We start from the raw sequence: 26,134 nt of genomic DNA, 5'->3' as shown, positions 1-26,134 counted from the left end.
AAAACTCTTATCCCAGGCAACTGTGACTGCTTTGGAAGACTTAGAAGTTTTCATGGAAGGGACAGACTTATACTTAAAGAAAGAGGCCTTTAATAGACACATTTTAACTCACACAAGGGAATATATGAAACTCCTTTTTCTCTCTTCAAGACCAATTCCAAGTAAGAATTAGCTCATATTTGCCCTCAATCCTTAGTTGCCATAATGATAAATAACACTGAGTCACTGAGTTATTAAACTCCATCATCTTGTAAATACTGGATACTGATTCTTATGCTAATACTGGGGGTGACGCTAGACTGTGGGCTCAGCTCCCTCCCATGACTGCACATGCCTAAGCATAGACTTATCTTTCTTAAACTCCCATTGTCACAGCCACAAGTACTGGTGACATCCAGTCATCCATCTAAGAGCAGACCATGTTATTGTTAACATTCTGCCCTAGTAGCTGGTCAGAGAAATACAAATATCTTGCCTCCAATTCTCCCCAGCTCTCTCTCTATCTAGTCCAGCCTATTTTCACACCCATATGGAACTGCTAATTCTGTACTACTTCAGATCCCTCCCAGATCCCAAGTTCTTTGCTTTCCATGTATCCAGGTGCAGGCTCGCCCCAAACCTTCCACCTCCCTCTCTCTCTTCTTATCAATTACCTCAAATACTTCCTTTATGCATTGTTGATTTATCTTATACCCTAGACCTCCTACAGGCCCTATCTGCTGGAGACAGATGATGCTACCCATCCTTCTACTCCTCATTGACTGGAACTGGAGGGTTTTCTCCAAACAGGTTCCTCAGAGCTTGCTCTGCAATTTGCAACTTTCTCCCCGACTCCAACAACCCTAAATTGTAACTGAAAGAGAGCCACTCTGTTCCTCCCTTTCTTAGTGGTGTTAGGGGCTTTTAGAATGGTACTCATGACTCTGAGGGATAAAGCCTGGGGGACAGTCTAAGAAAGATGGAGAGGGGCATGCATAAGTGGAGTTGGGTGAGAGAAAAGGACATGGGTACACAATGATAGAGCTATCAACAATGGCTGATGGTGTTTATCCTACTGAGAAGCCATATTCAACACTCTTCTCCCTTTCCTACATCAGACCTTTCTCTGCTTCATTTAGGACCTCAAATGGTGATATTTCATTAAAGGGGCACTTGTGATTGAGGCAGATCTGGGTGTGGACTTTTTTCAGGCTTTTCTTTTCTGAAATCTAATTGTAGATTCTTAACCAGAAGAGATCCCAGCTTAACTTCTCAACTTCTAGGAGACAATGAAAGCTCAAAATTCTGTCCCCAGTACTTCCTGTATTGGATTTTCTCATCATTTGCTAGATCTTACTGAAAATTGCAATCACATAACTGCAATCTGGACCCCACTCTGGTGGAGGAAGTTTGCAGTGAATATAAGAGTCATGAGGACTGGAAAGGGGGTGAGACCCCCATAAAGACTAGAGTACCAGGGAGAGGTCACTTGGAATGAATTTGCAAACTTAAGCATTGTTGAGGTCAAGGTAAAGATTTATTATGCTTTTTAGTGAGTAAAGATTCTTAGGGAACCTGCAACCTTAGAGGGGTACAGATAAAGTTTATATAGGATATCCCAAAGTATAACATGTCAAATATACTAACTAAGTGTTTTGGGGTTGGATTAGGGAGTGGTTAAGGAGTGGTCAGTTCTTCAAGAAAGTGCTCTTTTGCCTTCTACTGAGCAGGCATTTTACCCAGAGTTCATTGGGAAATAGCCCAAGTGAGGGTGCTACATGGAGGTGTGTTTTTAGGCCTGAAATATCACTAAGTCAACTAACAGTCAGGACTGACTAGGGAATACCAGGCTGCTCTCATCAATGTCTTGTTAAACAAGACAAATGTAAAAGAATATATGTATGTCTAAGTCTAGGATACATATGATTGGTTGGTGAGTAGTAAATGTCATTATGACACAGTGCACAGCCTGTTCAACCAGTACACAGCTGGTTCAGAGTAATAAGTTCTGTAGGTACAGCTGGCTGCTGTATCAGGAAGGGAGATAATGGGTATTGCTGGGGCAGGCCGTGTCCTTGGGATGGGGAGAAACTTCCTGGGATAGTGTTTTGAGACTAGGAAGAAATGTGATTTTTAAAGAGAAATGTGATTTTAGAATTGGGGCCCAAACACATATACCCAAGCAACCCATCATTCCCCCCTTAAACATATGGGACCCAAAATCTTTTGGGGTAAGAGAGAAAGGCCTCAGCTTCTGAAAATGTTTCATGTTGAGAGAGGTGTTAAACTGCTCCTACCTCACAGGGTCCTGACATTTGAGGGCTTGGGTCTGTAGCCAGTGTTGAGAACTTGGCCAATTCCAGGTCCAGAGGGTGATGGGTCATGGTCTTGGTCAGAGAGCTTGGTACTGAGTTTGAGCTGTCACCAGCAAGTGGAGGGTACAGAACCTAGAAGACACAAGTCTGTCACAGAGATAAAACAAATAAGGACCAAAAAGCAGTAGGGAGAAAATGACTAGAAGTGGGATGGATATGAGAATACTGTCAAATTTCCTCACAACTTTTCGTCATGCTTAGTAACTATCCAGGGACAGGAGGGGCTTGAATGACCCCCATTTGTCCCAAACCTTCTTATCTCCATATTTTCGATTAACCCTTTACTTTTCCAAATCTTTTGAACTTATTATTCAGATTGTTTCATTTTCCTTTATATTTCCACTATGGACAAGTTTGTTCACAAATTATTACTCTTCACTAGCATAACTATATTGCCTTAAACAAAAGTGATTTCTGACTTGAACCTCACAGCTGAATAGATGTACATCCTTGTTTCATAAGCTTGTTTATCCTTCTCTGATTATATTCACTCTGGAAGAGAAACTTGAGAAATTAAGGTTTTTTTATTTGTTCAGTTCAAACACTCATTTTAACTCTTGCTTAGACCATGGAATGACTACAAATTCAGATCAAAACAGTAAGATCTCTCCTGCTTTATAGATCACTACATATTAATTTAGCAATATGTCATCTTGAAAATGAAAATTTAGTAGGCCTTATAAGAGAGATTAAAAAAAAAACATTTCTTCTAAAATATTTCCTTTACTTTTAAAGCAATTTAAAATTTATGATGCTAAGACAATCACTAAACTTTTACAAAGAAAATTAGTAGAAAACTTTTAAAATATTAGTTCTTTTCATCTTAAGTAAAAAATAAACCTTTAAAATTGGAATTCATTAAAGCTTAGTTGGTATAAAAATGTCCTTAAATAACATGAATTCCCAAAGTATTATAAAGAAGTAAATTCTTAGTTATTGCAGAATTCCTAGATATCACAAAATGCTTTAGTCAAAAGAGTGTTGTAATGGAATCTCACATTGGTGATAGTAAGAGACTGATCACAAGAAAGTATTACTGCTTTTAAAATCCTTTTAAACAATGGAAACATCTTAAGGTGAGCCTTAAGATGTTTCCATAAATTTCTTCACATATCCTATTTCTAAATAAAGATAATATTTGATTTACCAGTAAGATTACACAAAAGGGCTCATATATTATACTGACTACTTGCTATTGATCATAGAAATTTGGTATAGAAGGAAAAAAGCAGGGACATGTGACATATCAAATATGACTAGATAAAACATCTTTGACTCTGTCTGAATTCAGATAAGAGTGAAATTCTCCTATCATGCAGTACTTGTTTCAGGAATAGTCAGGTGTGAAATATTCCTTTTTGTTATTATTATTTTTATTTTTTTTTTTACAATTTTTAAATTTATTTTTAGTTTTCAACATTCATTTCCAAAAGATTTTGAGTTTCAAATTTTCTCCCCATCTCTCCCTTCATCCCACCCCAAAACACCTTGCATCTGATTACCCCTTCCCCCAATATGCCTTACCTTCTATCACAGCCCTCCCTTTCTTTGTTCCCATCTTCTCTCTTTTCTTGCGAGGCAAGATAGATTTCTATATCCCATTACCTGTATTTTTTATTTTCCAGTTACATGCAAAAGCAGTTCTCAACATTCGTTCCTAAAACTTTGAATTCTAACTTCTCTCCCTTTCTGCTCCCCACCCATCACCACTGAGAAGACAGGCAATTCAATATAGGCCAATATATGTGTAGTTTTGGTAAAGACTTCCACAATAGTCATGTTGTGAAAGACTACCTATATTTCCCTCCAGGCTATCCTGCCCCTTCATTTATTCTATTCTATTCTCTCTTTTGACCTTATCCCTCCCCAAAAGTGTTTACTTCTAATTACCCCCCTCCTCTCATTTGCCCTTCCTTCTATCATCCCCCCACCTCACACTTATCCCCTTTTCCCCTACTTTCCTGTAGTGTAAGATAGATTTTAATACCAAATTGAATGTGATGAAAGAAAGCTTCACTTTTTCCCTTTCATCTTCACCTTTTCCCCTCCATTGAAAAAGGTTTTTTTTCCTATTTTATGAGAGATAATTTGCTCCATTCCATTTCTCCCTTTCTCCTCCCAATATATTCTTCTCTCACCCCTTCATTTCATTTATTTAGATATCATCCCTTCCTCTTCAACTCATCCTGTGCCCTCTGTCTATATATACATATATATGTGTATTTTTCCTCCAACTACACAAATACTGAGAAAAGTTTCCAGAGTTACAAATATCTCCCCATGTAGGAATGTAAACAGTGCAGCTTTAGTAAGTCCCTAATGATTTCTCTTTCCTGTTTATCTTTTCATGCTTCTCTTGATTCTTGTGTTTGAAAGGCAAATTTTCTATGCAGCTCTGATCTTTTCATGAAGAATGCTTGAAAGTCCTCTATATCATTGAATGACCATTTTTTCCCCTGAAGTGTTATACTCAGCTTTGCTGGGTAGGTGATTCTTGGTTTGAGTCCTAGTTCCTTTGACTTATGGAATATCATATTCCAAGCCCTTCAGTCCCTTAATGTAGAAGCTGACAGTTCCTGTGTTATCCTGATTGTATTTCCATAATATTTGAATTGTTTTTTTTTCTGGCTGCTTGCAATATTTTCTCCTTGATCTGGGAACTCTGGAATTTGGCTACAATATTCCTAAGAGGTTTTCTTCTCAGATCTTTTTCAGGAGGTGAGAGATGGATTTTTTTCAATATTTATTTTACCTTCTGGTCCCAGGATATCAGAGTAGTTTTCCTTGATAATTTCACGAAAGATGATATCTAGGCTCTTTTTTTTTTTTTAATCATGGCTTTCAGGTAATCCCATATTTTAAAAATTGTCACTCACGGATCTTTTTTCCAGGTCAGTTGCTTTTCCAGTGAGATATGTCACATTGTCTTCTATTTTTTTTCATTCTTTTGGTTCTGTTTTGTAATTTCTTGGTTTGTCAGAAAGTCATTAGCTTCCATCTGCTCCATTCTAATTTTTAAAGAAATATTTTCTTCAGTGAGCTGTTGAACCTCCTTTTTCATTTGGCTAATTCTGCTCTTTGAAGCATTCTTCTCCTCATTGGCTTTTTGCCATTTGAGTTAGTATATTTTTAAAGATGTTAATTTCTTCAGCATTTTTTGGGTCTCCTTTAGCAAGCTGTTGACCCACTTTTTATGATTTTCTTGCATCACTCCCATTTCTCTTCCCAATTTTTGCTCCCCTTCTTTTACTTGATTTTCAAAATCCTTTTTGAACTCTTCCATGGCCTGAGATACTGCATATCCACTTTGAAAGTTTTGGAATTCCTGACCCCTATTTTTTCCTGTGATGGCATGCATTGCTCCTCCTTTTCTGAAAGGATGGAAGAAAATACCTGCTCACCAAGAAAGTACCTCCTATTGTCTTATTCTTTTTCCCTTTTCTGGGCATCTTCCCAGTCAGTCACTTGACTTTTTAGTTCTTTGTCAAGGGGAGAGTATACTCTGGGGTCCTGTAAGTTCTCAGTTCCTCCAAGGTGGCACTATCAAGGGAGAGGAGTTTATTCCTCTCCAGGGCTGTTCTCTGGTCTGTGAGCAGGATTCTCTCTCTAGAGCCCATGCTGTGCTGTGTTCTGCTCCATGCCCAAGGTCAGGCTGCTTTCTGTTCCATGCCTGGTGCTATCAACCTTTCCTGTCATCTTTCCAGGCTACCTTGGGCTGAAAATCTCTGACACTCTGTCATTTTATGACTTTTGCTGCTCTAGAATTTCTTTAGAGTCATTTTTTACAGGTATTTTATGGGTTGTGGGAGGACATCTTCTAGAGGTGGGTCCATCTATTCTGCCACCTTGGCTCTGCCCCTGAAACATTCCTTTTTAAAGGAGGACAATGGAGAAACTGAGCCAGGAGGATCTCACCCTTGATTGAACTTAGAATTGTCCCCTCGGCCTTTCCTTTCCGAATACAAACTTCACCTGTTAACAGTACAGGATCACATTCCCTCTGAGTAAGTAGTGGCATTTCTCTCAGATACTGATTTAATGCAGACAACTATATCCAAATTCAAACTCAAAACAAAAATAAGTATGGTCCCAAATACCTTTTACTTTTAATAGCAAATCTCACTAATCACAGCTTAGAGTCAGATACGGTTATTTACACTCTCATGGAGTTTCAATAAGCAATAAAAATTTACCAGGACTCTCACATAGAAAACATTACATTTAAAATCTTTCTTTCTCAAGTTTAAAACTTTTCATGATGTAAAAGCCAATTGTTAAAAGTCCCTTTTTTCTATTACAACTTCTGAGCTAGTCATATTCATTGTTTAGGAACTATATAATCCAAACAAGCTCCTTTCCTGGGGTTGATGATCTTACACATGCAGATGGTTTCCAGGTACCTTGGCAATTTTACACAATAAGGGGAATCAGCATGGACCCCAGGGAAGGGGGAGCTGATTCTAGTGCCCTGCCAACATATAGGAGGACTGTTCTGAATGGGCAGAACTAATTCAAATAAAGTTATCACCCAATTCCCTCCCTTTCAGGCAGTACACAGTTGGTTCAGACTAATGAGTTCTATAGGTGTAGGTGACTGCTGTATCAGGAAGGGAGATGATGGCTGTTGCTGGGGTAGGCTGTGTCCTTGGGCTGGGGAGAAACTTTCTGGGATAGTGTTTTGAGGGTAGGGAGAAATGTGATTTTTAAAAAGAAATATGATTTTAGAATTGGGTCCCAAGCACATGTACCCAAGCACCTCATAAAGAAGATGGATCAGCAAGGACACTGGTACCCAGGAGAGCCTTCTGCACAGGATCTTAGATCTGCTCTTCTAAAAGGAAAGTATCTTTAAGTGGAGTAAACAATCTTACTTTATAATTATATATACTAACAGAGAAAATACAACCAGGATCAAGAGACAGGACTTCCAAATGTCTGACCATAGGCAACTCATACATCATTGCCAGAGAGAGAAGCAGTAACATATGGGTTTTCAAAAGGGAAGGGGGGCTTCTTAAGATAGCTTCCCACAGCCTCATTTGGTACAAAAACCTTCTTCCATAAGATGAAGTTTTGCTTTCCAAAGCAAAAGCTCACCTCAGTGCACATATGTACTCCTTTCAGAGCCAGAGGGCAAGACCTCTTGTGACTCAGTGCCTCATTAGCAATCAGCAAAAGGTGAGGGCCTTCATAAGCCTCCCTCAATAGCCTCACCTAAGGTCTATGGGAAGATTTTTACCTTCTATTAAAGAGGACAATTGAGGAAGGTGCTATTTTGTGCTGCATGCTGCTTATGTGGAGGAGTATGTGACTTCTGATTGGTGGAAAGAATAATGAATGTGATGTTGCACGATTGCTTGTGTAAGGGGTTTATTTCATTTAGCTGCAGAAACTTTAGAGAGATTATTCAGAGAGACATGTGGACAGAGCATGATAAACAAGTAGAGGAGAAAAATTTTGGAATGACAGACATGCATGGGAAACAGGCTCCATGCTTCCCTTGGACTCAACAGTCTAACCACTTCTGAAAATGGTCTGTCTTTGGGGTAAATTGCTCTTTCTCTCTCCTTATCATTCATTAGTGACTTTCCTCTCCAAATATGTGTAGTTTACAGAATGACAGCTTCACAACACAAGTTTCTGTGCTTATTACTTTTAAAGGGTGAGGGTAACCTGAAGCTGATATCACTCAGCTTGACTCCTTCCCCCAAATGTTGGTTACACAAAAGACTAATAGCAAATAGTGAATAAACCCACTAATTCAAACAAAATATCAAGCAGAAATCAGAGAATTGTCCAATTAGAATATGATATAGAATACATAAGAGTAAATAAGCTCTTCAACTGGAAGTAAAATAAGTTTTGTGCTCAAACAAGGAATGAGTGAACAGTTTCACTCAAAGTAGGTCTATTCTAAGCAGTCTCTAGAATTTCAAACACAAGATAGGGCTGATCTTCATACATTCATGCCATTGCAAGGTTTTGCTTCATTTAGCACCCTGCAGTTTCCTCTGTTCATGCTTCTCTCTGAATAATGCCTCTAAAGACTGAAGTCAATTGAGATAAGTCCAAGAGCCACCAAATATCTTGGTATTTAGCTTATTGTGTCAACCAAGAGTCACAACAGGAACAAATAAGATAATATTCATAAAGGACTTAGAAAGTTTTAAAGGTACAAATGCTATGATTATGATGGGTCCTCATCACATAAAGTCAATGCAACAGATAAAGTGGACTTTTTTAGCCTAAGTATAGAACTTTCTACTTCATCTCTATTAAATGAAGTCTCATTCCATTCAATTCTCTCATCATTCTGACCTGTGAACAACTTTTTGTATCCTGTCTCTGTCACCAAATATGTTAGCTATGTCTCCCAGTTTCGAGTTATCTCAAAATTCGCTTCACCTGTCTTCTGTCTTCATCCAAGGCACTGATAAAAACATTGACTATTAAAGAATCAAAGATAGATTCATGGCATCCTCTACTAGAGAACTTCCTCCAACCTGAAATTCACCTATTAAGGAATCACCTTGGGGTCCCAGTGATTCAGACATTTCCAAATTCAGTTAAAAACACTGTCCGTAGCTCTAATCCATAGCTGCCCATCTTCTCCCTAATGACAGTACTGGAGATTTTGTCAGACTCTAATGTGGGAATCCAGGTTTAATACATCGATAAGATTCTCCTCATCCATCAGTTCAGTTATGGAGTCAAATAAGAAAGATTCCTTTGGTGGAACCTGTTTTCATGAGGCCTTGATGGCTTTTTTACAATCTCTCTTCCTTTACAAAATTCTCATAAACCATATCTTTTACAATGGGTTTTAATTTGTTTTTGTGTGAGCCAAAAGTAGAATACATTGAATCAGAGAGTGCAGACTCTTCTATCTTTCTTTTTTAAAAATATTGGAATATTTGTCACCAAAATATATGGGACCCACTACAGTAGTGAAGACTTTCACTGATCTACTCTAACAGCTCAGCTTCAGCACCCTAACATTTGTCTGTTGCAATAGTCTAGTCAAGATGTGACCTCTGGGGGCCCTTCTTTCCCTGAGATTCTATGGTTTCTGTGATGTTTCTTTTTTCATCAGAAAACCTTTGAAGTATTAGAGTAGACCCTGCAAAATAACCTCCACCTGGGAACAAATGATGCAAGTCTTTCCCAATACTGATTGGTTCTCTCCACTCTGCGGTTGCCCAACCCTGGAGCAGAGAAGAGAGTCCATAAATTGTTAGTCTGGGAAAAGTTGAGAGTAATTCCATGAAGTGAAGGCCATCCCGACTGTTATATCTTTAAGTTCCTTGTACTTATCTTGTCTCCAGGATGCTGTGTGTCTTCCTTTCCAGAGGCATCTGGACAGAGGTTCTGGCTATGACCCTGCTGGTGCTGTATTCCCAGGAGGGTGCAGGCAGAGATGCCCCAGGTAAGTACTGAGCAGCAGCTCCTCAGAGAGCCCAGGAGGGACCCAAGGGAAGCACTTTTTTCTTTGGGCCCAGAGTAAAGGAAGGACTTGGGGACAGGATGATCCTCAGATCAACAGGCAGTAGAGGAAACTGGATTTCAGGCACCCCTTCCAACTAACTCTGCCTTAGGTCCTTTTCTTCCTTTCTTCCTTTTCCTTAGGGTTCAGAGACCTGATGAATCACCCATTCCAAGAGCTGAAGCTCTAGGCAGTTTGTCAATAAGCAGTTATGAAGCAGCTACTGTCTGCCAGGAACTGTGCTGGAAAGGATAGAAAGAAAGGCCAAAGACAGTTCCTATTCTCAAGTAGCTCACAGTCTAACAAGGGAGCCAACACGTGAACAAGATAGATATAGGAGAAATGGGATGTGCTCAAGAGAGGGACCTCAGTGACATTAACAGAAATCAAGAAAGGCTTCCTGTTGAAGGTGGGGTTTGAGCTGATGCTTGAAGTAAGCCAGGGAAGTGAGGAGGCAGAGGTGAGGAAGAAGAGAATTCTGAGAATGGGGCAGTCAGATAGGGCCCAGAGTGGGGAGAGAGATAAGTGTATGGCAGGAAGAAGAAAGCTTGGGTCACTGGATAGCAGAGTGCTGGGGTCCTGGGAACATAAAATGTAAGAAGATTAGAAAAATATGAGGGGCCTGGTTGTGAAGGGCCTTGGAGGCCAAGCAAAAGATTTTTTGTTTGATATTGGAGGAGGGAGGGAGCCACTGGAATTTACTGATTAGGGGAAGGAACATGATCAGAAAATGGCAAGGTCTCTCACTCCTGTCTAAATGTTTCTGTCCCACTAAGAATCATCACAGGGTCTGCCTACACTACTGGAAAAGTTTAAATTTGTCTGCTTTTTGGGGAAGAAGGCATAGACTTTCCTAGATTAATTTCCTAGGTATGATTTCAAGGACATAAGTGAAGCTGGAGTTTGGTTTTCATGAATAACATCACAGTGAAGTAGGAGAAAGTCTCCCCATCTATTCCTTAGAGGCAGGTTAGAGGCAGTTAATGGGCTGGAGAAACCAAGGGGATCAGGCTGGCTTTTTTCCTATCTCCATGAACCCTTGTTAATGAGCTGAAAAAGTGAGGTGCACACTCAATGTTCCCCAATCCCCCACTCCCTGGATCAGGAAGAGCTTGCACTCTTGGGCCCTGACTACCAATGCCATCTCTGGTCTCCCCAACGCTGCTGCTCTCCTTGAAGCCCAGGCCTGCATCACAGGACCTCTTCCACGACTCAGCAGGGGTGTGAAATCCTTTGTCTGGGCAGGGAGGGAACCCTTTGGAATGGGGCACAAACCTCTTCCAGCTATTGTGAGTATTGTTGGGGAGGAGATAAAAGCCCCTCTAGCGCTGTCCATATTATTGTCCCTGCAGCCTGACCTGGCACCTGGTCTGGCCAATCACAGCCTCATTGTGCTCTGAACCTGCTGTAGAGCCTTCCTCCAGCATCTGACCCATGTTTGTGTTTTGTGTACTACAATGCCTCTGGGGGAAGAGTATGCCATGTGTAACACCCATTCTCCAAGGCTAGGCAAGAGAGAAGGGACCTTCTAGAGACGGTTTATCAGGGCCTGAGCAAGGGAAACTCAAGGATTCTCCCAGTCCTAGCAGCAGGGTGATGACTGCTAAACTCAGCTGACAACTCCAGGGACACACTGCTATCAGCCATGGGTGTACTGAGCAGGTGCTGCCCCCGTGTGGACAACCATTTGTGCTACACAATAATGAAGTAGCCTTCAAGTCAGAAGTGTCAAACTTTTATGAAGCACTTATTATGTGTCAGACACTGTGTTAACTTGTGGATACAAAGACAGGTAAAAGTCCCTGGTGATGATAATGTGAAAACAACTGTGTATGAAGAATTTATATTCAGGATAACTTAGAAAAAACCAACAGAGAGAAGGCACTAGAATGAAGCGGGACTGGGAAGGACTTTCTGTAGAAGATGGGATTTTAGTTGGGACTTTGAAGGAAGCCAGGAGAGCCATGAGTCAGGTCTGAGAAGGGAGAGCATTCCAGACCTGGGGACAGCCAGAGGAAATGCCCAGAGCTGGGAGATGGAGTGTCTAGTAGGAGGGACAGCAGGGCAGCCAGTGTCACTGGATCACAGAGTACATGGGTGGGGGAGGGGAGAATGAGGGATAAGAAGACTGAAAAGGTAGGAGGGACCAACATGTGAAGGACTTTGAAGGTCAAACAGGATTTTTAAATTTGATGCTGGAGGGGATAGGTAATCACTGGAGTTTATTGAGCAGGTGAGTGACAGGATCAGATTTGTGCTTTAGGAGGATTCATTTGACAGCTGAATGAGAGACAGACTACACAGGGGAGACACTGGAGGCAGGCAGACCCACCAGCAAGCTATTGCAAAAGCATAGGTGGACGGTGGTGAGGGCCTGCATCAGGGCTATAGCAATGTCAGAGAAGAAAATGGGGCATATTCAGGATGTTACAATGGTAAAATTGTCAAGTTTTGACAACAGATTCAATATGGGTGATGAGAATAAGAATAACACTGAAATTGTGAGCCAAGGTGACTGACTGACTGTCATATTGGTATAGCCATCTGGGATGGATATACAGATCGGTCATGAGTTTGGCACACTCAGGATGTTGGTACCTCGTGAATAACATAGAAAGATTCCACGTTTGTGTGAGAATGACTACAGAAAAAGACAAACACTAGGAGAAACTAAGGGATTATCTATAGTCTTTGGCTTGGGCTGACATTTCATGTGGGCAAAAGTGGAAAAAAGGGCTAGAAAGGGAAATGGGTGCAGAGGTGGAGAAGACTTTGATTTCTAGTTAAAGAAGCTGTTATTTAAATAGCAATGGAGAGTCATGAGGTGAGCTGGGGGCTTTGGAGAAAAGATTTTAAACCACAGAGAGCTGTTAGGAGGTCACTGCAGATGCTGAAGAGGCCCATTGTGTCTGACCTCTGGAGCTTGGCAGAGAGCCATGTTGTTGACTGTCATTCTGCTAGGAAGGATTGAGTTGAGCAGGGCAGTCCCAGGTTTGGGGATGGACTCAGGAGTTACCAGCACAGCTATCTCAAGGTGTCAGGGAAGCAAAGAGGGGCCAGAGGCTCCAGATGTGTTCAAGATTCAGAAGAACAATGTCAGAAATGAGGTACCATCAAGATCTAAAAATGGGAAAATATATATTTAGAAAGTTTTGTCTATGTAAAAGGAATTAGAGATATAGGATGTAATCTAGTGAGGCACAATAGAATGGAGTAAAGGACAGTTGTATATATTGTATACTTGTCTATATTTCAGTATTCATACTCAAATGGATCCATAACCTCACTGATTCAAAACTTCCTTCCAAGGGGCAGATCTCACCTCACTCTTGCCTGCCTATTCTATGTGACTCTTGTCCATACTCTTCCATAGATTTCCATATAGAGTCCACAGAATTTCATAGCAATCATTCTACTCTCTGCTGACATTGGAAGGATATCTGTGGATCCTATTGTTTGTCCATGTGTCATCCTTTTTGTCTTTTCATGTATGTAGCCCCTCTTCTCTTCCTATCATATATTTTCTTGATGACATTTTTTATCCCCTTTGCCTCTTTGGAATATGCATGTGTATCAATATGCTTATATCCATTATATACCTTGACAATGCCTTGGGTGTGATAGTCATGCTTAATTCTTCAGAGGAAGTTGTAATCCCTCTCTTACTGCCTTATCACAATACCAGGAAAATATTAGCATTGTGAAGATGAATCCTTGCTTTCATGAAAAGCTTGGGGTTAGTTAAAGAAGCTGTGGGATTTTCTGGCTGAAATCCAATCATTCTCCTCCTGCTGATCAACTTTGTGCCCAACTCATGACCCATCTCTCTGTCTATCCCACATGGCTGTACTGTTGGACAAGCTCTACAGAATGCTCATCTGAGTGAATGCTAAAATCTGTGCAATAGATAGTCTTCACTCACTTGGTATTTCCAGTTTCAATGGATAGATCAAATCTCTTTGAGTGATTACAAAATTTTTCCAGAAGGTTTTTCAATGTTCCAAGTCTTCTTAGAGTCAGCCCACTGTCATCCACAAGAAAAAATGGCTTGGCAATCAAAAGAGAAAAATAGGTAAACTACACTGTGTGTCAGAAATATTATTCAGTATTGCTTTGGACCATTTAAAATAACTAAACAGTATAAGATACCTGAGAGTATACCTGCCAAAATAGACACAGGAACTATATGAACAAAATATAAAACATTTTATGTAAATATAGTTAGATCTAAGCAATTTAAGTTTTATTTATAGTGCATGGTTAGGTAATACTGATATAATAAAAACAGCAATTTTATGTAACATCTATTTCTGTATTGCCATCCCAATTAAATTACTAAAAAATTATCTTACTGAGGTAGAAAAAAACAATAACAATGCTCATTCAGAAGAAAAAATAGTCAGAAACTTTAAAAAAATGAGAAAAAAGATGTAAAGCAAGCAGATTCTGTAATATTGGAACTATAAGGTGACAGCATTGTTAATGTGTGAAATGGTTAATTTTGATTATTTTTAAATTAAAATGTTCTTGTATAAATAAACCTCATGCAGCCAAAAATAGAAGGAATTCAGAAAATTGGGAAAAATTTTCATAGGCAATCTCTCTGATTGTGTTGGAATATTGCTGTGATTCAGGAATTGATGAGCTTGTTGATTTAGAAAAACATGGGAAGGCTTGGACTTATAAAGGACGATGCTGTCCACCTTCAGAGAAACAGATGGCAAATAGAAATAAGCACAGTATGGTCTTACATATGTGTTTACGAGTTTATATATCTATTTGTGTGTATGTTTATAGATATCTATGTATATGTATATATGTATTTACATATAAATATACGTGTGTGGGTATATACACATACATACATATACATATGTGTATCAGTGTAGCTTTCTGGAGAAGGGAGGGAAGGGAAAATATAGTAAAAAGTCCACAGCAGAGAAAAAAAAGAAAGCCTCTAAGGAAGCAAAGTAAAGCTAGATAGCTTTGAAATCAATACGTAGTATTTATTATGTAGGTTTTCTTGAAATGGACATTTCTTGTTCTGTATTGAATCTTCTCTTATGTGATGCTGTGTACATGGCAATGTTTGTTTTTTCTTTTCTTATTTTATATCTAACTTTAAAATAAACTTAAAAACTTAGAAAAGAAGAGGAAGAAATATCTGGGGAACCCCACTGTCCACAGGGAATTCCTCTTTGACCTGGACACTGAACTTGATCTCTTCCATCACAATGGCCAATATCATTGGCAATATACACTTCCAAGTTTTCTCTATGAAGGATAGTGCAATCACATAGCACTTGAACTCTAACAACAGTCTTGGATGTACTTAACATGGAGGTGAAAACTGACTGCAAAGGAAACAATGACAGGAAAAGCAGCTAGATTGCCAAGTGTTCATAGAAGAGATTTGTGTTAGAAATGACACAATTGTGAGGGTATCAAGGGACCAGTATTCAAGGGATCTGAAGGAGGGAAAGATCCTGGACCTTACTGATACCAAAAGGAAAGATGACTGAGGGAGTATCAATAGCTACTGACTTATATGTCAATTCTTTTGGATTTAATGGACCAAACTTTTACCATTTCAAAGTTAACTAAAAAAATTATAGAATATAAGATCCCATCATTCTTATTGCTTCTGAATTACAAGTCTTTGATTCCATAATCATTCAAAATTCCCTGAAAGAAAGAAAAACAAAAATTACCTCACTCAAATGCTCCTCTGATGATAAATTATTCATATTAATAATTTACACTTAAAATAGACCAGCCTTACAATCCATACAGCAAAGTTTGAAAGGGATGAAAAATGCCCATTGTTCAGATGGTAAAATTCTAATTAATACATCACTTGGCCTATTTGGAGGACACTCTGCAGATGGATAATGGATTGGACCCAAAACTGAAAAAGAGGAATGGAGTTGGTTGGATTACATTTGGGAAATGCCTCAGTGCCTCTACCACTTCCAAATGGCTCCCAGTTTAAAGTCTGGTTTATTTGTTTTTGTTTTTTTTTTTTAGCACAAATTTTTTTTTCTGCTTTAGAATCTTGGAAGACTATGGCCCCTGGGGCACTAATGTTGCAAATATCCAAAAGGAGATGCACTCGTCAGTTGTAACCTTTTCCCAGTGATAGGCTTGTCCTTATGAATGATAGTAAGACAGATCATGGAGGAAATGTATGATTTGAAAGAAAGTTGGATGGGTCTTATTGGTAACCTCAGAATTTCCAAAGACCTACAGTTATTCCTCTAGCATGTGGGAGTGGATCTTCTATAGAGGATCTATGGAAAAACCACACAAGAGGAGCAAATGTGGATAGATTATTCTCTGTACTGATAGAAGGAAGACCCACTGGGATGAAATCATAAATGAGTCAGAAAATCAAAGTAACTTCTTCTGATATGGGCCCTCTTGTTACAAATTGCTTTCCATACACAGTCCTCTGAGATCTTCACCACAAATCTATGAAATAGAGACTGCCACATTGATTGTCTCCATTTTACAGAGGAAGTAACTGATTCAGAGAGAAGTGATTAGCACAAGGTCTCAGACTCATCTGCACAACTGGGATTGGAAGCCCTGTGTTCTGACTAGAGACAGTGTGATCCAGTGGAAAGAAGTTAGGAGTCCTGGGTTTAAGGCTTGATCCCTCTGTAAATATTTTAGTGACCTTGGGCAAGTCACATGACTTTTTTGGGCCTCAGTCTCCCCATTTGTAACACAATGAGGTAGAACTGCATGAGTGCTAACTTCCCCTCCAGGTCTGCATTGAATGGTCTTAGTATTTTAAAATAGTTGGATTTCCCCCTTCTCTCACAAAGAAACATATCCCTCTCAATTCCTTGATTCTCTCACTTAGGAGTGTAATCTCCCTTGGCTTAGCTCCTGCAAGGGACAGTTCCAAGCCAGAAAAAGTTGACAGTAGATGAAACTGTGAGCTCCTCTTATATATGGTTTGGTTTTGTAAAGTGTATGTTAAATTTAACAGGAGAGGACCCAAACTGCCCTTCTTTGTCTCTGTCCTTTTTTGATATTTCTTCTGGTCTTTCTTCTGTATTTTAAAAAATGTTTCACTGATCTTTTCTGTCATTTTTTGCATCATTATCACTACCCATCAGCCACTCAGACCTAAACCAAAAACTTCCCCACCCCCACAACTGCGAGCCCTGTGTCTTTGGGCTGTGACTGAAATGTCTGACTTATTCCGTGCCTCTGGTTCATCACCTCTTTGTCAAGAGCTGGGAAATGCTTCAGCCTGTGTATCCTGGAGCCTTACTGGATCATTGCGCTGACCTGAGACTGAAGTCTTTCAAGGCTATTTTACTGTAGATCATTGTCATTGTGGAAACCAGTCTCTGCTCCCTTCTCTCCGCATTAGTTCAATAGTGTTTCCTGGGATTCACTGGATCCGTCCCTTTCACTGCTTCTTACAGCCCAAGGATACACTTTTACTCTCTTAGAAAAGAATTTCTTTAGCTGTTTCTCAAATAGTGACACCCACTTTTATCTCCAGGTCTCCGCTATAACAAAAAGTGCTGCTATGTGTATAGATACTCATACATACACACATATCTCATAATAAGTATATATTATATGTATTTGTGTACATATATATATATATATATGTCTGTGTATGTATCTCAGCTATGTGTCTTCTATCTTTGACTTTCTTTGGGGTATATGCCTGGTATTGTTATTTCTGGGTCAATGAAGGATATACAGTTTAATAACATTTTGGGTTTAAATTATAAATTTCGTTCTTTTAAAAAATATATTTTCAATCAGCAAAAAACTGCCTTTCCTAACTCCCAAACTCATATTTCTCCCTTTCAAACTGAGAGGAAAAAACCATACCTCCTGTTATAAACGTGCCCAGTCAGGTAAAACAAGGTTTTTTATGGGCCATTAAAACAATTCTCCTCCTGCATCCTGAGTCCTCTTGATCAGGAACTGGGTGCTGTGTTTCATCATCAGTCCTCTGCAGTCATGGTTGGTTATTACGGTGATCAGATTTCCTAAGTCTTTCAAAGTTGTTTCTCTTCATATTACTGTCATTGTATAAATTCTTCTGCGGGTTCCATCCACTTCATTCTGTATCTGCTCTCATTATCAGTTAGTCAATAAACATTTATTAAGTACCTATTATGTGCTTAGCTTTGTAAAAATATTCACCTTGGCTAGATGGGATTCTGCTCACCTGATCATCCTACATATTTTCTCTTCTTTTCCCAGCCAGACTCCTACACAAAGTGCCTGCACACACTGTCTCCACTTCTCTCCCTCATGCCCCAGTCCTTGGCAGTCTGACTTCCACCTCATTATTCTGTTGAGGCTGCTCTCCCCAAAGTGACCAAGGATCTATGTCTTCATTGCCAAAGCTGATGGTCTCTTCTCAGGCTTCCTCCTTCAGAACTTTCTACTGAATCTGACCCTGTCAGCCTCCCTCAGCTCCTGGGGGTTCTCTCCTCTCTGGGTTTTTGTGACTGCTCTCTGTTGGTTCTCTCCTTACCTGTCTGGTCACTTTGCAGGCTCATCCTCCACATCCTGTGCCCTAAATTGGATTGTTTCCTAAGGGTCTGACCTGGGCCCTCTCCTCTTCTCTCTGGGACTTCCTCAGCTCCAGTAGAGTTCATTCCCATGTCTTTTCAGATGACTGGAGGTCTGTGTTTCCTGCCCCTGTCTTTGTCCAGCATCACCTGCTGCCTCTTGGATTTTTCAGGCCCAATGTCTCTAAGCTCTCTTAATCACAACATGTTGAAAACTGAACTCATTGTTTTCCCCCTAAACTCATACCTTTTTCAGACTTTCCTCTTCCTAAGGAACGTACTACAATTATACATTTATATTTCCAGCACCTAACAGGGTAGCCAGCACACAGTAAGCAGTTAATAAATGCTTATTTATTAGCTGACTCTCTTTGGGGAAGTACAGTTTTGCACAGAGAAGGGAAGATAGTTAAGTATAAGACGATCAAGGAATCCATGAGTTGGGAATAGTGTGGAGGGCAGGCCAGGCATGGAGGCTGTTCGTCAGTATGGAGGTGGGAGATGAGATGCTGAATTTGGGGAGCAGCAAGTGGTAGGTTTGACTAAAACATAAATTGTGTGTGAGAAGGAGTAATAGAGGATGCTGGAAAGGCAGGCTGGAGTCAGCCTGGGAGGGCTCTGAGGGCCAAGGTCAGGGCTCTGAAATTTCTCCAGGGGTCCATAGGGAGCCAGCACAGCTTCTTGAGGAGCTGCATTAAGTGGTCACAGCTACATTTTCTAAAAATCACTTTGTCACTTGTGGGGGGGATATCACTCAGTAATAAGCGTTATTAAGCGCTCCCCATGTGCCAGGCACTGTGCTGGGGGCTCGTTTACACATAAACTCGAGTCATTTCCTGCCCTGGAGGAGCTCACGTTCCAGGAGGAGGATGTAAGACGTGCCCAGGAGGGGGACTGGGGAGCGAGCCCAGGTCCAGCAGAACTGGAGCAGAACCGGCCATGGCGAGGGTCATATTGGGGTGATTACTGTCCCCTGATCAGAGAGGACAGAGGGCTGTGACCTCCGGGGTCATGGAGGTGTGGGGGGGTCTCTGCAGAGGGGCCGGGAGGGGGTTAAACTGGGGGGAGGAGGCCTCGGGGTAAAATGTCCTGGGAGTGTTTGCACCAGGCAGACAGGAGCGGTCCGGGAACCTGGAGGTCCGGGTTCTAATCCCGCTCCAGTCCAGGTTTGCGGGGGGACCTCGGGAAAGTCGCTTGTGGTCTTCGGGCTTCAGAAGGGGTGAGGCTGAGCATGAGCAGGAAGGGCTCGGGATGTTGGTCACTCTCTGGTTGGTCTGACCCAGGTGAGGTCATAGGTTCGAGGGCCGTGGGTGTCCGCAGGGCTGACCCTCCCCCGGTGTCCCCCCCAGAGCACTTCCTGTTTCAGACAAATTCCGAGTGTCACTTTGTGAACGGGACGCAGCGCGTGCGGTTTGTGCACAGACACATCCACAACCGGGAGGAGATCGTGCGCTTCGACAGCGCCGAGGGGGCGTTTGTGCCGCTGTCGGAGCTGGGGCGGGGGATTGCTGAGGGTTGGAACAATCAGAAGGAAACCGTGGATTATAAACGTGGCCAGGTGGTTAACTAAGGCACAACTACGAGGTGACTGAGCCCTTCTTAGTGCGCAGGCGCGGTGAGTGCCCGGGAGGGGAGGGGGGACCAGGGAGAGGGAGGAGGGAGCGGGGGGGTGGGGCGTCCTGGGGAGGGGGCAGAGCAGGGAGGGGAGAGAAGAGAAGGGGCTGGAAGGGAACGCAGGGGGAGGGGAGGGGAGGCTGTGATGGGAGGGGGCAGGTGGGGAGGAGGGAAGGTGGGGGTGTCACAGAGCAGGGCAGAGACGGGGGTGGGGTGGGGGACGGACGAGCTGAGATGGAAGGAGAGGGAGATGATGGATTACGAGAGAGGAGGAAGGGAGGGGACCAAGGGGGAGGGGCAGGGAAGGGAGATGGAGGAGAGATGGGGGACAAAGGGGGGATAAGGGGGAAGGAAGAAGAATGGGGGAGGGGATTGGGATGGAGGAGAAAGGAGGGATGAGAGAAAAGAGGTAAGGAAGTGAGAGAGGGAGAAGAAACAACAGAGATGATGGGGAGGAAGGAGGAGCAGGAAAACTGAAGAGAAGGGGACAAGGGAAGGGAAGAGAGAGAAGAAAGGAGAGAATGAATGGGGGACAAACAAGGGAGAGATAGAGGGAAGAGGAAAGAGACCCTCTTGTCCCACCATGGATTCTGGTTCCTTGAGTCCTTTTTCTTCAGTCAAATTCAGATATTTTTTTCCCTTCTCCAATTTTAATGAGGATTAATTGTATTGGGAACAAGCCAAAAACCCTTCACCAATAAATAACTCACATTTATACAATGCCAGAGTGGTTAATAGGCAACAGGAAGGACAGTGGAAAGAGTGCCACACCTGGAGCCAGGAAGACTCATCTCCCTCAGTTCAAATCTGACCTCTGATATTTACTGGTTTTGTGACTCTGGGGAAGTCACTTAACCCTGTTTGCCTCAGTTTCCTCATCTGTAAAATGAGCCAGAGAAGGAAATGTCCAACCACTCCAGTATCTTTGCCAAAAAAAAAAAAAAAAAAATCCCAAGTAGCGTAGCAAAGAGTTGTACACAATTGAAAAAAGGGAGAACAACAATATAGTTAATATAAAATTAAATCCCCTAAGTCTTGAGTGCCCAGGCTTCATGAACCTTTTTAAGTCATGAATGCAACTTTTTTTAAATTCTTGAATCTTAGCTTAGCAGAGACTTCCCATGCTCTGCTCTCTCCTGTCTAAACCACATTCTCTCCCTCCCTTCCCCCTCCCAGCCTTCTGTGATAACTCTTTGAAATTATCTTTCTCCTCAGACCCACACATATTTCTGCTTCTTCCAGGGCCTCTGGGCTCTGAGTCGGGCTGCTCAGGTTTCTACTGGGCCTAAATATTCACTACTGTTACCCTGATTCAAAATTTCTTCAGTGGATTGATAGTGTCTCTTAATATTTGACCTAGAAGTCTTTCTGAAAATAGTTTATTATATTCACTTATATTCTGCTTTTGTAAATAACCCTTTACAAAGTATCTATTTGCAATGAGAAGTCTTACCTGCTAATTTCTCCCCACATCACTGAATCCTGATGAGCTGGGGCTGTGATAATCCAGGACCATGGCCTCCTGGCCCCCCTTCTTGCTAGTTCAGATTTCTAGTCTTAGGAGGAAGTTAAATGTCTACCAAGATGCCCATTTCTGGCCCTGGGAAGGAGAGGAGACCTGAGCCTGGTTATGGATCAGGTGACAGAGGTGGTGGCTGGACTAAGAAGACCTGCTCTGGCTCTCTCACTCAAGATCTTTCTTCTTTCTTACAGTTCAGCCCGAAGTGATTGTGTATCCTTCAAAGATTGCTCCCCTGGGACACCACAACTTGCTTGTCTGCTTTGTCACTGGTTTCTATCCTGGGAACACTGAGGTCAGGTGGTTCCTGAATGGGCAGGAGGAGACAGCTGGGGTTGTGTCCACAGGCCTGATCAGCAATAGAGACTGGACTTACCAGATCTTGGTGATGCTGGAAATGACCCCCAAGCGTGGTGATGTCTACACCTGCCATGTGGAACACTCCAGCCTTCAAAAACCTGTCATCTTGGAGTGGAGTGAGATAGAGCTCCCTCACCTCCCAGTTGTGATATTACTCAGGACATGGAGCTAGCTCTGAGATCCCTTCAGTGAATATCCTGAACCTCTTTTCTTTTGCCCATGTGGTGCTACCTGACCTCTTCCCTTTCCCCAGCCCAGCCCCCTAATGGCAGTGCTGACCTAAGAGCTATGGAGACATTGTTAGCTTCCTCACTGGCCCCGGCCCTGTGAGCTGCCCTCCCTCTGGGACTCCATGATCAGCCTATAGACCCCATCGTCCTAGGGTTGTGGAGCTAGGCTTTGAGGTGGTTTGGTGTCAGTTCTCCTGGTGAGCTTTCACTTTCTGAGTTCTGAAAGGCCCTTTGCTTATCAATCCATTCTTAGATAGGATTTAGCCACCTTCTCAGGCTCCCCTCAGACCAGTCTGCTTCCCACAGGGGACTAGCTCCTAGAAGGAAAGTTTTGTTCCTTGGTGTCTCTTCTCCTCAGAAGCACAGTCTGAATCTGCCCAGAGTAAGATGCTGAGCGGAGTTGGGGGCCTCGTGCTGGGGCTGATCTTCTTTGGAATTGGCCTCATAGTCCACAAGAGGAGTCAGAAAGGTGAGATAGTCTGGGGAAAGCCCTGAGGCCCCCTCCTGTCCATGATCTTCTCCAGGACAGAGAGGATATTTGATTGTGTCAGAAATCTGGCCCCAGGTCAAGGGGTGAAGGGGTCGTCTGACTCTGCCTTCAGCTTTTCTCCCTACTTCCACCCCCCAAGAATGTAGATGAGTTGGTGAAGGGGCCGGATCACAGGGCTCAAGGGTCTTAGAGAATCCCATATTCGTCACAGAGATAGACTTTGGAGGGTTCTCAGGTTCCAACCTTTAGCCCTCCCCTTGCCATTCTCCCTCTCCCCCATCTACTCACACTGTTGTAGTTGGATGGATAAAGCATCGATTAAGTGCTTCCTCTGTGGTGTCCCATACTGGACTAAGCAGTGGCAGGAGCCCCCTGTCCCACAGTGCTCAGAACCCTGGTGCCCTTTGCTTCTGTGCCTCTAGGATTTACAAGGATTTGTACGTCTGTCTTTCTTCCTTCCTCAGGAAATCGTGGTTCACAACCAGCAGGTAAGATCCTTGTATCCAGGTGGGATCAGGATTCTCACAGCTACAGTGTCTGCCCAGTGAGACCTGAAGCTAAGAAGAGACTTGGGGGCCCTTAGTGGTAAGAAGTTGTTCTATTTCTGGGTTCATACCCCCCATGTAGACTCTTCTGTGCTTGTTCTGTGTCCTCTGCAGGGTTCCTGAGCTGATCCCTGAGCCTGTGTCCCCTGGAACTGTTGAGTCCCCAAGCCTCCCTCTCACATTTGGAAGCCCCTCTTTGTGCCCAGATCTCCAGGAATTAGCTTTACTGACCCCTTCCTTGGCGTAGCTCCTTTCATGTACCTTTGACTGTCTGGACTCTTGGTATTTCCCTAAAAGAGCTTCAGAGACCCCCTCCACCTTCCTTTGTTTCTGTACCTTTTTCAAATCCATTTTTGTCCCTCGAACCTTCACCCCAAGAATTAGAAGACTAAGAATCAACTGTTGCTTGGTGACACAGAGACAAAGTGAGCAGAGCAAAAGAGGAGACTTCAGCATTTGGGATTTGTAGACTCTGTCAAAGGGTGAAATCCTTCTAGAGGTGCAAATTGTGATTCATCCACACGTTTTCATCCTAGCTTCCTGTTGTACATGTTCTTCTATAATTGATACAGAAGTTGGTAAATCAACATGCTGGTGGCCTTCCTCTACATTTCTTTATGTTACATAGATACCAGTGCCTCACAGACTGTGTCCCCAGAAACCCTTAGCTCTCCCATGTGATGGGCCCCCCTCATTCCAGTGAAGCATCTCTCTGATGACTGTACTGTCACTTTTGCTTAGTTCTTATTTGATGTAACCTGTGCTGACTTATCTTGTACCTCTCCATTACACTTTAAAAAAATTAAAGTCTTAGTAATACATTTTGTGTTTATGTTATATTCATTGCTTAATATATACCCTGCCCCCATTGGTTTTCCTCATAACAAAATTTTTACTCCAAAGTTCCCTAATAAGTGTCACACAGATCACATGTATCCAACAGTATATGCATCAATACCATAATCTCCCCACTGAAATGTTTATTTTCTCTTCTTTGGGGACAAACTTGGTAACTCCAGCTATATAACATTCAGCACCATTTCCCCCCATTTTATTGTCTTGAGTTTGTTTCTTTCCTGATTCTGCTCACAATATTCTGTATCAGTTCATTTAAGTCTTCCCATGTTTCATTTTTGTTGTTTCTTCTTTTGCAACACAATTCCATTACATTCCTGTGCCACAATTTCTTAGTTCTTTCTCAGGTGATGGGCCCCTCCTTTGTTTCTACTTCTTTGGTACCACAAAGTGTTGCAATGAATATTTTGATATATATGCATGTCTGAGATTTTTCCCCCATCTTTTACATCATTGGCATATATGTTAAACTGTGCGATCTCAGCATCAAAGGGCATAAAGATTTGGACACAAGCATGATTCCAGATTGTTTTTCACAGTTGTTGTACCAGTTCGCAGCTCCACAGGTAGGACATCAAGTTGCCTGTCTTTGTGTAGTCTTTCCCATAGGGACTATTTTCATGTGTTATAACCTTGAAAGGTTTGCTGGAGAAGAGCTGAAACCTCAGAGTTATTTTAATTTCCATTTCTCTCATTGTTAGTGATTTGGAGCAAACTTGAGAATTCCTCATTCTTTTGACCACTTATCTACTGGCAAAAGCACTTGGCCTTCTATATTAGTACTCATTCCCTACATTTCTTGGGTAATAGACCTTTATCAGAGACATTTGATGCAAAGGCATTTTTCCCCATCAACAGCTTTTAGCTGTTAATTTTGTCATGCCAAGGCTTCTCAGTTTCCGATAATCAAAATTGTTTTCTCCTATGGTTTCCTCAAACTTTTTTTTAGTGAACAATTCTCCCTTTAGTTGCAGTTATGAAATCTACTATGAAACCAGTCATATCCTGGACCTTTGGTAGAAGTTTGTTGGTTTTTTATTAGTAACAATAATGGAATCTCATCTAAGATTCCCCTGAATTAGTGCTATTTGGGGTAAGTAGAAGGAAATTAATTGCTAAAATTCATCATGCCATTTGACCATAATGTTTTGCAGGGACTGTTTTTAAATGAGTGGACTTTGTAGTTAACTCATTTCCAGGCAAGGGGTGGGGCTGCCCAGAACTTACCTTTACCTAATGACGTTTTTGGGAGACTGTTCTTGACCAGCAGCAGTAATGTTAGTGTGGGTGGAAATGGGAATGGTGGGTCTCCTGTGCTCTGCTTGCAAGTTGGGCTCTTCTCCCTCTTTGGAGAGTGCAGAAGCCTGACAGTGTCAGAACAGTAAATGGGAGCTGAGGAGATATGGGGAGAATAGTAGCTCCCTAAATGGCTGATGAGGGATGAGACACCAAAGATTTCTCATCTACTTTTTTTCTTTTGGTACAGAAATAATGTCGTTTCTGAGCAGTGTTTCAGTTTTTAGGTTCCCATAGATCCTAATCCATTGGAAAGTTTATCTTTTTTATATCCATTAATAAACATTTGGAAGGATGTAGACATTTGTTATTATTCATAGCATCTAGTTTGCAAAACTCCATTATTTGGGTTGATATGAATCTTATGTTTGAAATCATCAATTCTGGAAACAAAGATCTTAGGAATTTAGGGATATATTGTAGCATAGGAGAAAAAAAAATAAATCACACAGGGAAGCAAGGAACTAAATGATCATTAGGTGCACATGAATTCCAAGGAAGTACTATTTAGTTTCTAAGTAACCTGTACGTTTCCAAGGGAATTGTTCCCCTGTGTTCTTTGCTGAGAAAGCAATAGACTATAGGTTTAAGAACTTCATTGTTTCCTTTGATATATTTTCTAGTAATCACTGCCCTTTGATTATTATGGATTGAGAGTTGGAACAGACCCTGTAGTCCAAACCTTTCTTTTCCTCGGTGAGGAAGATGAAGCTCCATAAGATTAGTCAAATCAAATGAGTAAGCATTAATTAAGTGACTTTTGTATTCCAGGCACTGTGCCAAGTGTTGGGGACACAAAGAAAGGCAGAAAATGGTTCTTGCCTTGAAGGAGT

General features: G+C 41.7%; 1 protein-coding gene and 1 pseudogene across 2 annotated transcripts in view; both read left to right on the top strand.

Annotated features, from left to right (window-relative positions):
• LOC140526165 (H-2 class II histocompatibility antigen, E-S beta chain-like) overlaps positions 1-23,971 on the top strand; it is a 131,762-nt gene extending 107,791 nt beyond the window's left edge. The window contains exons 5-6 of one of the 2 annotated variants that reach the window (XM_072642149.1): positions 23,070-23,093; positions 23,265-23,971. In XM_072642149.1, coding sequence (XP_072498250.1) covers positions 23,070-23,093; positions 23,265-23,278 — 38 coding nt within the window. In that variant the 3' untranslated portion in view covers positions 23,279-23,971. Of the gene's footprint in view, positions 1-23,069 lie in introns of both variants that reach the window. The other variant, XM_072642146.1, reaches the window with a different exon arrangement.
• LOC140526167 (H-2 class II histocompatibility antigen, E-S beta chain-like) lies at positions 17,828-23,146 on the top strand (annotated as a pseudogene).
• Positions 23,972-26,134: the final 2,163 nt, after the last annotated feature.

This window comes from Notamacropus eugenii, chromosome 2 (assembly GCF_028372415.1).
Source record: "Notamacropus eugenii isolate mMacEug1 chromosome 2, mMacEug1.pri_v2, whole genome shotgun sequence".
Classification (NCBI taxonomy): domain Eukaryota; kingdom Metazoa; phylum Chordata; class Mammalia; order Diprotodontia; family Macropodidae; genus Notamacropus; species Notamacropus eugenii.
The sequence above is the reverse complement of the archived record's forward strand: the minus strand, read 5'-3'. Positions and strand labels throughout refer to the sequence as shown.